The 16,263-nt window shown below is 47.5% G+C and overlaps 1 protein-coding gene across 9 annotated transcripts in view; it reads left to right on the plus strand.

The window, feature by feature from the left end:
- The window catches only part of ogdhl (oxoglutarate dehydrogenase L), a 135,660-nt gene that overhangs the window by 14,624 nt on the left and 104,773 nt on the right, over positions 1–16,263 (plus strand). For 2 of the 9 annotated variants that reach the window (XM_072491567.1, XM_072491563.1), the window contains exons 2-3: positions 8,987–9,219; positions 15,959–16,144. In XM_072491567.1, the coding sequence (XP_072347668.1) occupies positions 9,013–9,219; positions 15,959–16,144 (393 nt within the window). In that variant the 5' untranslated portion in view covers positions 8,987–9,012. Of the gene's footprint in view, positions 1–5,913; positions 5,985–6,067; positions 6,288–6,339; positions 6,523–8,804; positions 8,824–8,986; positions 9,220–15,958; positions 16,145–16,263 lie in introns of those variants that run through there. The other 7 variants (XM_072491559.1, XM_072491562.1, XM_072491565.1 and 4 more) reach the window with 7 other exon arrangements.

A 16,263-nucleotide genomic window follows, 5' to 3' on the forward strand; every position in this document is an offset into this window, starting at 1 on the left:
GCCCTCCTGAAGTCCCTGACTATCATGCTCGCTGCTTACTGCGTTGCTAAGTTTTAATCACCTGCAAAGTTAAAAATTAAACTCCCTATACCCAAGTTGAGGTTGTATAACGAGAGTAGCAAGTGTCCTAATGCTGACCCCTGGTCTCCTGGTCTATATTTAATAGCGGGACTGTCTGGACTCCCAGCTGCGTGTTTCTTGCCAGCAGAAGGCGGCGCGCTGTTCGCTGGTGGTGGGATTTTCTGTTCCCGCCGCTGTCAATGGGAATTCACATTGATGCCACCCCACTCCACCGGGGAACCCATGGGCATGGGTGCGCTGCTGGTGGGACCAGAGAATCCGTACCCCCCCTCTCTCCCTCAGCAGCCACGACGCCGGTTTCATGATTTTTAAAAGCACAAGTGAACCGTGCCATCGGGAACTCGGCCGATCAGAGGTGGAGCTTCGCGTAGGCCCCGGAGAACACCAGGCCGGGCCTGCCAATGACTTGCAAATGGTGTTTACTGTACGTGCGTTCTGGACCACATTGACGTCGCCTGTCAAGGTGTTGGAGAATAACGACTTGGCGCCAAATCGCCGCCCGCCACGATTTTATCGTCGGAACATATTCACCGCCCAATCCCCCCCTCTATCCTCTAATTAAATTCTCCGGACCTGTGTGGAACGCACCTGGGTCACCTGACACTGACCCATGCCAGGTGGTCCATTAAATGTGCGGCCGTGACCTCCATCCCCGCCGCGGGGTCACGGCCATCCCACCCTCCATCACCGATAGGGCACAGTTCACACTCATTTTGGGCCTGAAAAACTGTCCTCCGTCCCAAATTTGAATAATTGCCGTTTTATATGGTAACTCTGACAACGTGGGCGGAGTTAGAAAGCCGCTCACTTCTGTGTGCAAACCCCGCCCACCGCGATTGTGCAGATTATTCAGCCCTGTATCATTTTTCTCCTTCAAGATGTTCCTGATAACCTACTTTTAAAAATAAATTTAGAGTACCCAATTCATTTTTTCCAATTAAGGGGCGATATAGTGTGGCCAATCCACCGACCCTGCACATCTTTTGGGTTGTGGGGATGAAACTCACGCAAACACGGGGGAATGTGCAAACTCTACACAGACAGTGACCCAGGATCGAACCTGGGACCTCAGCGCCGTGAGGCAGCTGTGCTATCCACTGCGCCACTGTGCTGTCCACCTACATTTTGACCCAGCTTTTTTTGGTCACTTCCCTAATTTCTCCCTGCCTGACCCGGTGTCACATTTTGCTTCATAATGCTCTTATGAAATGCCTTGGGATGTTTTATTACATAAACGGTGGCATAAAGATACAAATTGTTGTTGCACTTGCTGCCTCCCAGAATTTTAAATTAGTGGTTGGGGAATTGGAGCTCCGTGCATCCGTCAAAACAGTTGCGGAACTTAATTATTGCTTCGTGCCCATCAGATTAATATTGGAGTGGTTTATAACACGGTTCTGCTGACTCCATTACTGGTCGCAGACAACCAATCTCTGATTGCTGCCTTCGGTTATAACTACTGCCTCAAACTCGCCCAGAATCCAAACCAATTTCATGACAGGTTTTATCCTTCCCCCATTGTTCCTGGCATGACATTCACTGAGCAGTAATAGTCATCTGTGTCAGAGCTCCCAAAATATAATCCCACAGGGCAGCCAAGAACTGTGAAGGACAGCTTCGAACTCAGTGTTTGAATCAATTCGCAAAGCAGAGTGCAAACATTGATCAATGCGGGACAGCTCTCATTTCAGTTGCTTTGTGAAAGTTAGGGGGCAGTCTTCATTTTTTTTGACCCCAAGTAGAAGTGATCTTAAGAAAATAAACAGATTGCAGCCCTTCACAAAGTCCGAAAGCTGTGGGAAATTAACCATTGAAACGTGCCCAAACTCAGATGCTTCAGCTAACTAGAGACTCAGGTGAAGAGAGCAATGCTGCACAGATATAGATGAAAAGGATATATAACTCATGGTTAGTGAGATACAGTCTAAACTGTCAGGAGAAAATCTAATAAAGTCACTAATAGGCATGTTTTCTTTTTGCTAATAACCAAATTACAAGATGATAGATCTACATTACCAAAGATTAATTCTAGACCGTTGCTGTATGTTTTAAACAAATGGTGACAGGATGCCAATTATCTACTAATAAGAGATTCTGCTATGGATTTAAAACTCAAAGGACATACTTGTTCTCTGAGCAGGAACAATCGATTGGGATTTATGTTTGTTTTGGGTGTTTTATTGTACTGCAAACTTCTATTTGCTTCTGTGTTCTCTTGCACAGACTCAAAACCTAAACATCGAGCCACAGTTTAACGATCAGCCAGAATGCATTGGGACATTGATTGAAGTTCCATTTAATCCTTAGTTCACCTCGATGATGTCAAGGCCTGTGATGGGTAATATCTGACGAGTCCATCACCTCTATGAGTTACTGTACCACGTAGCTGTGTATATAAGACAGATACCTGCAGCTATACTTGGAAAGAAACAAATGGAGTGCAACTTAAAGGCAACTGTTAGCTACTGGCAGAGATGTCTGTGACCTGGTAATCCTTCCTGAGTCTGGTCACAGGAAGGTGCATTGCCTGGTTGAGGGGTCATTTGGAAAGCTTTGCATGCAAAGACTTTTGGATATGTTTACGTATGATTATCTAGCCCTGAAGTATGTTGGCACATGCTCATCTATTTTATTATTCTTTCACACAAAAAAATAAAATGGGGTTGTTGCTGGCCAGGCCAGCATTGCCCATCCCTAATTGCCCTTGAGAAGGTGGTGGTGAGCCCCCTTCTTGAACCACTGCCATTAACATTGTCCTTTAGGAGGAAGCAGGTAGAATAAAGGAATGAGACTCCCTTCCAACACACATTTCTTCCGGACACTCAATCCTAGTGCATTCCTTGGGTGCTCCAGGTGCATCATCAGGTATTGTCCTCCTTTGCTTGATTTGGGACGTCAACAAGCCTTGTGGCCAGCATTGTGCACAAGCTCTAATGTTGCTATTGCATGAAGCACATACATGGTGCTTTGGATGCGGAATAGACCACTCCTTAATGTTCAGGCACGCTGTGTGAATTTCTTCCTCTTTGATGGCTAGGTGAAACCTCCAAATAATATTATACCTCTTTCTGTAGAAGGACAAATCTTGAGAGTGACGCTCTGAATTGATTTGCCCAGGACATCAAGAATGACCTTTGTAACTCAGCGTCTGCACTGGCCTTCAATCTTTTAGTATATTTACGACAATCCAAGTCGGAATTGAAGATATTTTTGAGCATTTTTAGGACATAATTTTTGATTGAGGTCCAGGCGGTGAACAAAATTAAATCAGTGCCAGACATTTTTATGTTACCGAAGAGGGCCTCCCAGAAAGCTGGATCGTATGTAACATTTTAACCTACATGAAACATCGTTTGGAAGTAATGTTACAATCAGTCCAGCAGGGGTGTGGCCAAACATTTACTTTATATTTCCTAAAGGTAGCATTGGAACATTAAGTCTGGAGGAGCAGAGGAGGACGGATGCTTTTGTGAAATAAAGTTCACAGAGAATGTAGATTGTCTTTATGGTGCGTTGGAGTCAGTCGAATGTCCTTCTGAACTGACAGGTTGAAGTCGGGGAGGCATGGCTCTGTGTACTGAGGGATAAAGAGAGGCAAATGTCTCTGACTATCTCTTTTATAGTTGGGGGAAGATTCTGCTCTGAACTGATTCCCCCGGACTGAAGGGAATTAAAGAGTAGAGATACCTTTAGGAGATAGAGGACCCATGTATCACTGAACAAATGACCAGGTAAAGACAGGAGAACTGGACAAGTTAGAAATGGGAATTCTTCTTTGAACTTGAGACGTAACTAAGGAGCAAGACTGAATTGGAGGGGTTGTGGGAGGTGAGACTGCATTTCCATCAAGGGATTGTCTCTAAATCCCCACAATGGGAAGCTGAAGCATATGAACAAGGGTAGATACCATTGCCACAATTGGGGGTGGGAGATTGGGGGCAGGTGGGCGCAGGAGGAAGGAATTAAGGGTGATCTCGACAAGGGTATTGGGGCTGAGCAGGTTTGGGATTGGGAGTGGGCAAGGTTTGGGTGGGTGGGGCTAGGGAGGGCAGTGGGCGGGGTGAGGGGTTGGTGGGTGGGCTGCAGATTAGGAGTGGGTGGGGTTTAGGATTGGATGGGGATTGGGAACTGGTGGAAGGAGTCAGGGATTGGAGCGGGGCACGTCTAAGGACTGACAATGGGTGGGGTCTGGGATTGGGGGCGGGTCTATGGACTGACAATGGGTGGGGTCTGGGATTGGGGGCGGGTCTATGGACTGACAATGGGTGGGGTCTGGGATTGGGGGCGGGTCTATGGACTGACAATGGGTGGGGTCTGGGATTGGGGGCGGGTCTATGGACTGTGGGCGGGGTGATGGATTAGGGGCGGGACGGCAACCAGGGGACTTGGCGGAACCGGAGCGTCACGTGAAACGCCTGGGTGCGATGCCAGGTGAGCGGCCGCGCGCGGGGCGGGGCGGGGGGTTACTCGGGCAACGCACATTTATGGTGCGTTGGAGTCAGTCGAATGTCCTTCTGAACTGACAGGTTGAAGTCGGGGAGGCATGGCTCTGGGTACTGAGGGATAAAGAGAGGCAAATGTCTCTGACTATCGGGGCAGCACGGTAGCCTTGTGGATAGCACAATTGCTTCACAGCTCCAGGGTCCCAGGTTCGATTCTGGCTTGGGTCACTGTCTGTGCGGAGTCTGCACATCCTCCCCGTGTGTGCGTGGGTTTCCTCCGGGTGCTCCGGTTTCCTCCCACAGTCCAAAGATGTGCAGGTTAGGTGGATTGGCCATGATAAATTGCCCTTAGTGTCCAGAGTTGCCCTTAGTGTTGGGTGGGATTACTGGTTTATGGGGATAGGGTGGCGGTGTTGACCTTGGGTAGGGTGCTCTTTCCAAGAGCCGGTGCAGACTCGATGGGCCGAATGGCCTCCTTCTGCACTGTAAATTCTATGATTCTATGGTAATCTCTTTTATAGTTGGGGGAAAATTCTGCTCTGAACTGATTCCCCCGGACTGAAGGGAATTAAAGAGTAGAGATACCTTTAGGAGATAGAGGACCCATGTATCACTGAACAAATGACCAGGTAAAGACAGGAGAACTGGACAAGTTAGAAATGGGAATTCTTCTTTGAACTTGAGACGTAACTAAGGAGCAAGACTGAATTGGAGGGGTTGTGGGAGGTGAGACTGCATTTCCATCAAGGGATTGTCTCTAAATCCCCACAATGGGAAGCTGAAGCATATGAACAAGGGTAGATACCATTGCCACAATTGGGGGTGGGAGATTGGGGGCAGGTGGGCGCAGGAGGAAGGAATTAAGGGTGATCTCGACAAGGGTATTGGGGTTGAGCAGGTTTGGGATTGGGAGTGGGCAAGGTTTGGGTGGGTGGGGCTAGGGAGGGCAGTGGGCGGGGTGAGGGGTTGGTGGGTGGGCTGCAGATTAGGAGTGGGTGGGGTTTAGGATTGGATGGGGATTGGGAACTGGTGGAAGGAGTCAGGGATTGGAGCGGGGCACGTCTAAGGACTGACAATGGGTGGGGTCTGGGATTGGGGGCGGGTCTATGGACTGACAATGGGCGAGGTCTGAGATTAGAACAGGGGTAAGGTCTATGGACTGACAATGGGTGGGGTCTGGAATTGGGGGCGGGTCTAAGGACTGACAATGGGTGGGGTCTGGGATTGGGGGCGGGTCTATGGACTGACAATGGGTGGGGTCTGGGATTGGGGGCGGGTCTATGGACTGACAATGGGTGGGGTCTGGGATTGGGGGCGGGTCTATGGACTGACAATGGGTGGGGTCTGGGATTGGGGGCGGGTCTATGGGCTGTGGGCGGGGTGATGGATTAGGGGCGGGACGGCAACCAGGGGACTTGGCGGAACCGGAGCGTCACGTGAAACGCCTGGGTGCGATGCCAGGTGAGCGGCCGCGCGCGGGGCGGGGCGGGGCGAGGTTACTCGGGCAACGCACATTGTGACGTCAGCGTCCGTCTCCTGCGACGGGCTGGAGCGAGTTTGCCGAGCGGCCGGCGTGAGGCGGGAGGCCCGCCCGCTCCCCACGGAAATACCTGCCTGTGTCTGAGAGAAAAAAAAACTGGGCGGGGCGGTGATCAATTAACTCAATTATTATTTTCCTCTGACGGTACTAAAACCCCCACCTCCCCGAGGCTGGGGCCGCCGCCGGGTTTCAGCACCTCCCGGGCGGTCAGTTACACCCGCCGGGTATTCCGCCTTCGCATTCTCACTCATCACTAGTTTAAAAATCCCATTTTTATTTATTTATTTATTTCCGTATTTACTTCCCTTTTTTGCGGCCCCATGGGCCGGGCTGTCATATCCTCATCCCTGAACAGCTTTAATCCCGATTGGTTGCTGAGTCCATCCTCGGTCGCGGTTGTTGTTTTTCCTGAATCTGGCTCGTCCTGACCCTGAGGCTGCTTCATCGGGATTTCCCCAAGTGAGCGTCTGGGCACATCACCCCCTGTGCGCTTACCAGCACGTTGGACTTTATTCCTATTCGTGTTGGTTTAAATGCACAAGAGCTACAGAATCATCTGCAGAGACTCCACCCTCTTCCCACCTCCTTGGACCCTCTCCCCTCCTATTTATACATAGAATTATAGAGTCTACAGTGCAGAAGGAGGCCATTCAGCCCATTGAGTCTGCACCGACCCCTGTAAAGAGCACCCTACTTAAGCCCACACCTCCTCCCTATCCCTGTAACCCTACCTAAACCTTTTGGACACCTAAGGGCAATTTAGCATAGCCAATCCACCTAACATGCACATCTTTGGACTGGGAGAAAGCCGGAGTACCTGGAGGAAACCCTACACAGACACTGGGAGAACATGCAGACTCTGCACATACGCTCCAATCTTGACCCCCCCCCCCCAACCCCACTCTCTCTCTCCACTGACTCCGAATTGCCAGACTTCCCCTCCCAACAGGCAGCACTGGATGTGTGCAAATTTACGTCCAACTAAATGGATATTGGGAAGACCGAAGACATTGCCTTTGTCCCTGTTCCATTCCCTGGCCCACCCGTTCCATCCCTGTCCCTGCCTTGCTCTGAACCAGACTATCTTTGCAACCATGGTGTCCTTACTGACCCTGAGGGGAACATCTGACCACACATTCATGTTAACACAGGCGTTAAGATACACTTGTTTCCATGAATGTAATGTTGCCCAGCTTTGCCCTGCCTTAGCTCCTTTGCTGCTGAAACAGGCATTCATGTCCTCTTAACTCCAGACTTGACTATCCCGATGCATTCCTGGCCGATCTCTCACATTCCACCCCCTGTAAACGTGAGGCAATCTAGAATTTTACCCCTGTGTTCGCTGACCTATGCTGACCCGTGGTTAAGCAAAGTCTCAATTTTGATATTCCTATCCTTGTTTTCAAATCTATTTCTGGCCTCTCCCCTCTCTATGGCTGCAGTCTTCTCCTGCCCTACTTCCCTCCAATACAGCTCCAGCTCCAGCTCCATGAGCATTCGGATTGTAATAGCTCCAGCATTGCCTCAGTGACCAAGTCCCCATGTTATTACACATGTTTATTGCACATAGTTATGTCATTATCTCATGTAAAAGTCACCATAGTCTGCTTTGCCCTTTGAGGGGGTGAGCTGACTGGTGCTGATTTATCCTGAGGATCACCATACCTCAGGCATGGAGCAAGGTTGAGGAGGCAGGACCTTCATGAATAACCTCAACCAGTACAGGAATTGAACCTGTGCAGTTGACCTCACTCTGCATAATGAACCAGCTGTCAAGCCAACTGAGCTAAAATTGTGCCCCCCCCCCACCGCTGCATTGTATTAGAATCAAAGTTGGGGAATAACATATTTCTGAAATTAAGCCAATGATTGCAGAACACTGGCTAATGCTTGACTTTCAAAATGTTAACGGTGACTTGACATATATTTAAGTTTCATCACTACTGCTTATACAGTACCTCTGACTGATACATGCTCTAATCTGCATAAGGTTGGTCGAAATGAGTTTATTGTGAACTAGGCATGATCTGGGACTGGTGGAATATTGAGTGCAGATACTAATGGACTAAAATATATTCCTGCTGGTCATCTGGAACTTGGAATAATGATTCTGCTTATTTGGATTCTGTGTTGAGTTCATGGTCTCTCTGGTTATCTGCCAAAGAAATATTTACATTTATATAGTGCCTTTTATGATTTCAGGATATCCCAAAGTGCTTTGTAGTCAATTAAGTACTTTTGAAGTGTTGTCACTGTGGTAATGCAGGAAAACACAACAACTGGTTTGCACATAGAAATTTTCCACAAATAACGCTGTGATAGTGGCCAGTTAAACTTTTTTGGGGATGTTGGTTGAGAGATAATAATTTGGCCAGGAAGCCAGGGATAATTCCTCTGTGTTTCTTCAAAATGGGAGCGCCTGAAAAAGACAATTAGCGTCTCCCATCTACCGTCTCATTGCAAAGACAGCACCTCCGGCCATGCAGCACTCCCTCAGTTCTGCATTTTTGAGTGTCAGCCTGCATTGTTGTGGTCAGGTCTTGGAGTGGAACATGAAATTACAACCTTCTGACTCCGAGGCGGGTGTGCTACCGAGCTGCCCATTGTTCAACTTGTTTCCACTAGCGGTGGCCCAAATGGTGAATGTTATTGTAGCTTGGAGGAGGGCGGGGGGGGCGAAGAAAAACAGGATCAAACCAGTTCTGATTTTACTTGTGTTGGACCTCATCTCTCACTCAGCCGTCATAACAAAAATATGCCGTAAGACTAATCTTTCAGTGGGTATTAAGGTCACTCCTAAAGTAATTTGTAGCGCCGCCCCTACCAATATGTGGAGCGAAGCAAGCTACGCAAGGTCTGTTGATAAATGGGCAAGAACTACAATTTGTTTAATTTCTAAATTCCCATTTCTCTGTTTTCGTAGCATTGTACATCGCCGGAAAAACAGCCATGAATCACCTGAGGGCATTGACTGCAAAATTTAAACCACAGAATGTTACGAGGTTAACCCAGTACAATGCGGCCATGAGGGCAGTATCACAGAGTAGACTTTACAGTACACCTGGGGCTTTGGAACCATTCCTCAATGGCAGCAATTCAAATTATCTTGAGGAAATGTATGATGCCTGGCTTGCAAATCCAAAAAGTGTTCATAAGGTAAGAGCTGTTGCTTTGTTCCCAAGTCAAAACTTTTCATTTCTCTGTGTACATATTTCATTGCAAAGTTGTAGTTTTCTCAAGCAAAGGAGTGCAACTTGTAAATTAAACTCGAATCCTGCCTTAACTGATATAATTATATGTAGATTTTGGTTGTATTCAGAAACGAAGTGCAAAATAAGCACCTTGTATTATCCACGATTGACAGTTTAGCTATAATATGTGAACATTCGGTAGCCTGGAGAGATGATCAAATGTTATTTGCCAATTTGAATTTAATGGTGCACATTGTTTCTTACAATTAAAAAAAATATCTTGAAGATAATACTTTGAGTATTTATGTCGCCAACTGATTTAGATTAACATAAGCAGCGAAGATTAGTGTGATGTATAATACCATAAGCAGCGAAATACAGACTAGCATTGTGTGACCTCAACAATATGTTCCAGTAAAGGTGACTTCCAGACACAACCATTCCAATGCTCCCACACTCGAGCTCCTCCAAAACTCTGCTGTCCATATCCTATTCCACACCAGGTCTTGCTCACTTATTGCTCCTGTTTTCAGTGTCTGTTTTCCTGCATTAATCATCATTCTCCTAATGTCTCCAATTTAAAATTCATATCTTGTGTCTAAATTCCTTTGAGGTTCCCCCACTTTCTATCTTGTGTCTAAATTCCTTTGAGGTTCCCCCACTTTCTATCTTGTGTCTAAATTCCTTTGAGGTTCCCCCACTTTCTATCACTGTACCCTCCAACCTCACGTGTGCCCGCCATTTGTTCCATCCTTGCCGCCTGAACTCCACAGTCTGGAATTCATGCTTTGGGACCTTCTGCCTCCAGCTGTTTCTCCACTTCTAAGAACCACATTAAAACCTAGCTCTTTGGCTGAACTCTCAGCCATTGCCTCCATCCCCCGTCCCTCAGTATCTCTTTTTTGTCTTGGCGTCTGATCATAGCTCATTGAATGGCCTTGGAATGTTTGTCTGCCTTAACGTTGCTGTATAAATTTTACAGTGATACTACTCAGGTGAGTGATGAGTATTCCATCGCATATCTCATTGAACCTTTATACATAGTGAATAGGATTTGAGGTGAGCCACTCGTCACAGAATGTCAGGCCTGTGGCTTGCTCTTGCACCCACATTGTGGATATGGCTGGTTTGGTTCACTCCTTGATCACCCGTTACTTCTCAAGGTGCTACAGCGACTCTGTGATGGCTATACCATTGAAGGTTAAGGTTGAGCTTTCTCTTGTTTGAACTAATCATGACATTTCTTGGGAAGTACCAAGGAACTACACCGCAAAGATTCAATTACTTTGGCACAGAGACTGCATTAGTTGCTGTTTCTAGAATTTCCACTAACTGCAGTATTTTGTTTTATTGTTTAACTGCTGTAAATTGCACTGCTGATGGGAAGGAGCAGTGTGTGTGTTTTTAACTTTTTAAAAGCATTTTGCAACTGTGGATTACTTTATTAGATGTGCTGCATCTGCCCTCTGGCTATTTAACACTTTTTGAATATGTAACATAGCTCAGTATGCTGATAAGAGTGTGTACTCAGAACAATTAGTACACAGATAAAGATTAGTTTTCAGACAAAGAGCTCTGTGTTGCAATAACTGGATTACAGTAGATAGATCAAATAATTTGTGCCAATCCAAGCTTTATTTTGATAATTTAAACAATATTTAGTACTAAAATGCAGTTATGGATGTTGTGGGACTCAGGGCAGGGGTTAGATTGAATGGTATGTAACAAATACTTTCTTTGAAAAATTTACTTTGGAAAATTAAGAGTTAGATCTTCCTGCCTTGAAAAGATGTCCATAATTTACACTAAACCTGCATCAAACTACCTGTAACTTTTGATTTGCTTTCTAACTTGGCTTACTCAGAGGAGTTATTATTTTGTTCAAATGTAATTTATTCCTGTCCCAGAATGGATGGGGCAAGCCCTTAATCCAACTCCTTGCTTGCTCTAAAAACCAATTGAATTTTATTCACGGTCACCAGACAAGGGACGTACCAAATCAAAGCTGACAAGAAGAGGTATTACACCTAAACTCATGCTTGATCTTAGCCAAAAGGTCAAGAAGCGATATTAAATAGAATTATACACAGTAATCTTTATTAGTGTCACAAGTAGGCTTCCATTAACACTGCAATAAAGTTAATGTGAAAATCCCCTAGTCGCCACACTCCGGCGCCTGTTCGGGTACACTGAGGGAGAATTCCGAATGTCCAATTCACCTGACAACTATTTATTTCGGGATTTGTGGGAGGAAACCCACGCAGACGCGGGGTGAACGTGCCGACTCAGCACAGATAGTGACCCAAGCCGGGAATCGAACCCGGGTCCTTGGCGCTGTGAAGCAACAGTGCTAACCACTGTGCTACCGTGCCGCCCCTACAGCACAGAAGCAGGTCTTTCAACCCAACCAGTCCATGCTGACGTGTATCTTCCACTTGATGCTCCTCCCATTCTTCCTCATCCAAACCTATCAATGTAATCCTCTATTCCATTTCCCCTCGTTGCTTGCCCAACCTGCCCATGAGCAGCACATCTCCCGGAGGGAGTGAGTTCCACATTTTCTCAGGGTGCAAACGTTTCTTTTAAATTCCCCGTTTGATTTCTTGGTGATTATCTTACATTTATTTTGCTTTTTCCTGCAAGTGAAAGCTCCATCTCGGTCTACTCTATCCAAAAATTTTCATAATTAAAAGAAAAATACTTTTTTCATGTTACTCCTCAGTCTTCTATTTTCAATAGGAAAGAGATCCATGCTACTCTTCTGTTCCTAATTTTTCTTTTGAACCCTTCCCAATGCTTCTATCCTTTTTATAATATGGTGACAATAGAGACAGTGCTCCGTTTGCAGCATCTTCCGGGGAATTTCATGGTGTTCTGCTTCTATTCATTCATTCATTCATCGGATGTGGGCGTCGCTGGGTTAGCCAGCATTTATTGGCCATCCCTAATTGCCCTTGGAATGAATGGCTTGCTAGGCGATTTCAGAGCGCCTGTAAGAGTCAACCACATTGCTGTGGGTCTGGAATCACATGTAGGCCAGACTAGGGAAGGACAGCAGATTTCCTTTCCTGAAGAACATTCGTGAACCAGATGGGTTTTTACAACTATCGACAATGGCGATGAGGTGGGATTAGAATCCGGCTCCCAGAGCATTATGCTGGGTCTCTGGATTACTATTCCAGTGACAATACCACTGCACCACTTGCATAACTTTAATTGCATTAGGATAACTATTGTAGCGGGGGGGGAGGGAAGACTTTCTGGCTGTTCTTGCCAGCAGGATCTTCCAGACCCGGTGACGGCAAACCCCCGCTGGTGGCATGAGGTGGATTCAATGGGAAATCTCATTGACGGGGACGGGGCCAGAAGATCCCGCCACTAGTCTAGGGTGGCCCACCTCCTAGAAACGCACCGCAGGGACGTAGAAAATCCCCCCCCCCCCCCCCCCCCCCAAGCTTTTTTGCCAACATAACAGTGACAGTCAACATAACACAACAGTAAAAAATACTTAATTTACATAAAGAGCTTTGGGATGCGTTGTGCCATAAACAGTGAGTGCATCATATTTAATTTAATGATTAAGAGTCACTTTATGATGTCTAGACTTTGGGTGGTGGCCATGAGCCGATTGGCTGCACACGAGGTGACTCCAGCTGGAAGCTCGGGTTTTGGCCCTTTCTATCCAGTTAATGGGTGTTTTGGTGGGAAAATACGCAAAGTAACTGGAGCGTGTAGGTTTCTCCTCCAATGTGGAATGTCGGCTGGGTACAACACCCGACTTAAATCAAATAAAGCCTAGGCTCAAGAGGTGGGTGATCCTCGTGGCACAGCAACAGAGAGTATGGCGGAGCTTGCCGTGTCGTCCATCGCCTATGGATCATCAAAGGGGAATTTAAGAAGCATCGGCAGGAGATGCAAGAGGACCTGTCCAAGGCAATGGAGGGAGCAGTAGCCCCTCTTCGCAGGACTTTGGAATGGGTGGAGCAGCTTATTGAATGACAGGGCGTGACGATCCAAGAAGTGTAGAGGGCAGGGCGGTGTCTGATCACAGTGAGCGGATCGTGTCTTTGGAGGCGGAGGTGGCAATGCTGGGAGAGGCAAGAGTGACCAGGAGAAGCGATCCAGGTAGCAAAATTTAGAATCGTCGGATTGTTGGAGTGAGGGTCAAGGGTATGAATGCTACTGACTAAATGGCAAAGATGTTTGGGAAGAAGGTCGGGAGGGGGTATTCGAGAAGCCCCTGGAGGCAGATCGGGCCCACCAGCCGCTGCGTCAGAGACCGAGAACTGGAGACCTGCTGTGGGCGGTGATCTTACAGATGCACAAGTTCCAGAAGAAGGAACAAATTTTGAGGTGGGCAAAGCCCACACGGGACCGTAGCTGGGAGGGTCATCAGATAATGGGACTAGCTGGGAGGGCCATTGAATACGGATCTATCAGGGCATTGGGTCTGACCTGGCCAAGTGGCGAGCGGGCTTTAATAAGACCAAGACTGTGCTCTTTCGGAGCAAGGTCCTTTTTGGGATGTTATACCCAGCTAAACTGTGGGTAACATACAAGGGCAAAAAACATTATCTGAGCACGCCAGAGGAGGCAAATGACTTTGTCAGGAAGCATGGTTGGGTGGAGAATTAATGGAGGGAATGTGAATTTTATTTGTTGATGTTTTTGTAATGTGAATGTTGGGAAGTATTATTGCTACACGAGTTGGTCAGTTTGTTATGGTCAATGGTGGGATGGTTCCGAGTCCCGGGTTCCTTCTCCTGCTGCAGACGGGAGATGCAGGAGGCTTCATGGGAGGAGACCCAGGACTGGTTCTTACCGAGTAGTGGTGGTGGGGGCAGAAGAGTGGGGGGAAGGGTAGTTTGGGCGTCTTGGGCGGGGTTCTTTGTATGGATCTCCAGGTGGGGAGCAAACAAAGGCAATGTGTCACTGTGCCAAAGTAACTGAATCTTTGCGGTGTAGTTCCTTGGTACTTCCCAAGAAATAAGTCATGCTGGCAAACAAAGGCAGTGTGGATGAAGGAGCCGCAATGGGTAGCCAGGAAGGGAGTGCGGTGCGGTTAGGCAGTGTTGGTGGGCGGTTGGTAGGGTGGGAGGTTTGATCGGGGGGGGGGGTGCGTGCTGATGCGGGTGGGGGGTTCTCCCAGCTGCATGCCCTTTGGCAGGGTGGTATCCTGGCACTGCAAGTGCTACCTGGGCACCCATGGCCGTGCCACTGGGTGCTTGCCTGGCACGACCCCGGAAAAAATTAACAGGGCATTTGAGGCATTTTATCGGGGGTTGTATAGGTCTGAGCCCCGGACAGAGGATATGGAGATGGAGCACGTCCTAGACCTGTTGGAATTCCCAGTGGTGGAGGAGGGGCAGGGTCGGGGACAGGAGGCATCATTGGGACTGCAGGAGATAATGGGAGTGCATTTTGCTGATGCAATCGGGGAAGGAACCGGGGCCAGTGGAACTTTATAAACAGTTCTCCACCATGCTGGCACCACATCTCCTGGGGATGTATAATGAATGATTTGTGGGCACGGGGGTGGATTGCTGCCACGTTGGTGCAGGCATCCATCTACTTGATTCCAAAGGAAGATGAGGATCCGGTGGAGTGTGGATCTTATAGGCCCATTTCCTTGTTGAATACGAAATATGCTGGTGAAGACATTGGCGAGGCAATTGAAGTTATAAGTACTGGAGATGGTTTCTGAGGATCAGACAGGCTTTGTCAAGGGGCGACAGTTGTCGAGTAACATTTGGTGGCTTCTGAACGTGGTCATGACCACGACTGGGGGGAAGTTGTCAGAAGTAATCATTTCTATCGATGCAGAGAAGGCGTTTGACCAGGTGGAATGGAGGTACCTGTTTGAGGTCCGAGGTTTTGTGTCTGGACCATTGTTCGTCTCCTGGGTATGATTGCTCTATGCCGTCCCCATGGCGAGTGTGAGGACCAATGCGGTGAATTTGGGATATTTCCCCGTTTATACACCAGGCTCTCCACTGCGGTTGCCAGCTCAGCAGTGTTGGCCTCGATGCCACGCATTGCCGGTGCCATCTCCTGCACCTGTGGGACTCTTCCAATCAGCTATGGACCTGCTGGAGGGTCGCTGACATCCCCCTCTGTATCCCACAGGCGTAGAAGTTCAGGGCTGCAGTGACCTTGACGGCCACTGGGAGCGGGTATCCTCCCCCTCCACGTGGTGCTGGTGATGTACCTAAACACATCCATAATTTCATTCTTACTCAGGATTTTTTCTCCCTGTCTCTCCTAAAGGTATTGGCAAATGTCTAGGTTACAGTTAATATCCCACTGAATTGAAATAGAGGAACTCCAGAATTGGGCCGGTTGTACAGTTCCACTTAGTAGTATTCTTCCATCAGATGAGGTTTAGATTGGTTTCACAGGTCGGCGCACCATCGAGGGCCGAAGGCCCTGTACTCTGCTGTAATGTTCTATGTTCTAAATTAAATATTCCAGACAAAGTGTTAGATGATCAGTGTCCCACTGTTCAGAATCCAGCTACAAATCTTGTTAATTACTCCTGATGTTTTCAGAAAATGTGGCCTATTTTAATATTTCAATAGAGGTATTCCATTTCAGCTCAGCTGAGTTTATTGTTGAGTAAGGATTTAACAAACTGCAGTGGGCACATTTCTTGGTGTAAAATCCACTCTTCATTTCACAAACTGTCTTCTGTTTTTTCCTTGCAGTCCTGGGATACCTTTTTTCAAAATTCCAGTGTAAGTGCACCTTCAGGCCCGATGTTGAATAACCCAGCTCCATCAGGAAGCCTTCCAGCTGTAGCTCACAGTCAAAGCAGAACACAAACATCTGCCAGAGCTGACAAGATTGTTGCAGATCATCTGGCTGTTCAATCATTGATTAGAGCGTATCAGGTAAGCTTTACCCTCTGGGTGAATGCCTGGCGAACTCCCCTGTGAGTCAGAAATTTTAAAGAAGCTTCGCAAACAGGAACAAAATTGATGCACTTGGGTAGCTGTTCACGTTTGTACAC

Source organism: Scyliorhinus torazame, chromosome 28, assembly GCF_047496885.1.
Source record: "Scyliorhinus torazame isolate Kashiwa2021f chromosome 28, sScyTor2.1, whole genome shotgun sequence".
Classification (NCBI taxonomy): Eukaryota; Metazoa; Chordata; class Chondrichthyes; order Carcharhiniformes; family Scyliorhinidae; genus Scyliorhinus; species Scyliorhinus torazame.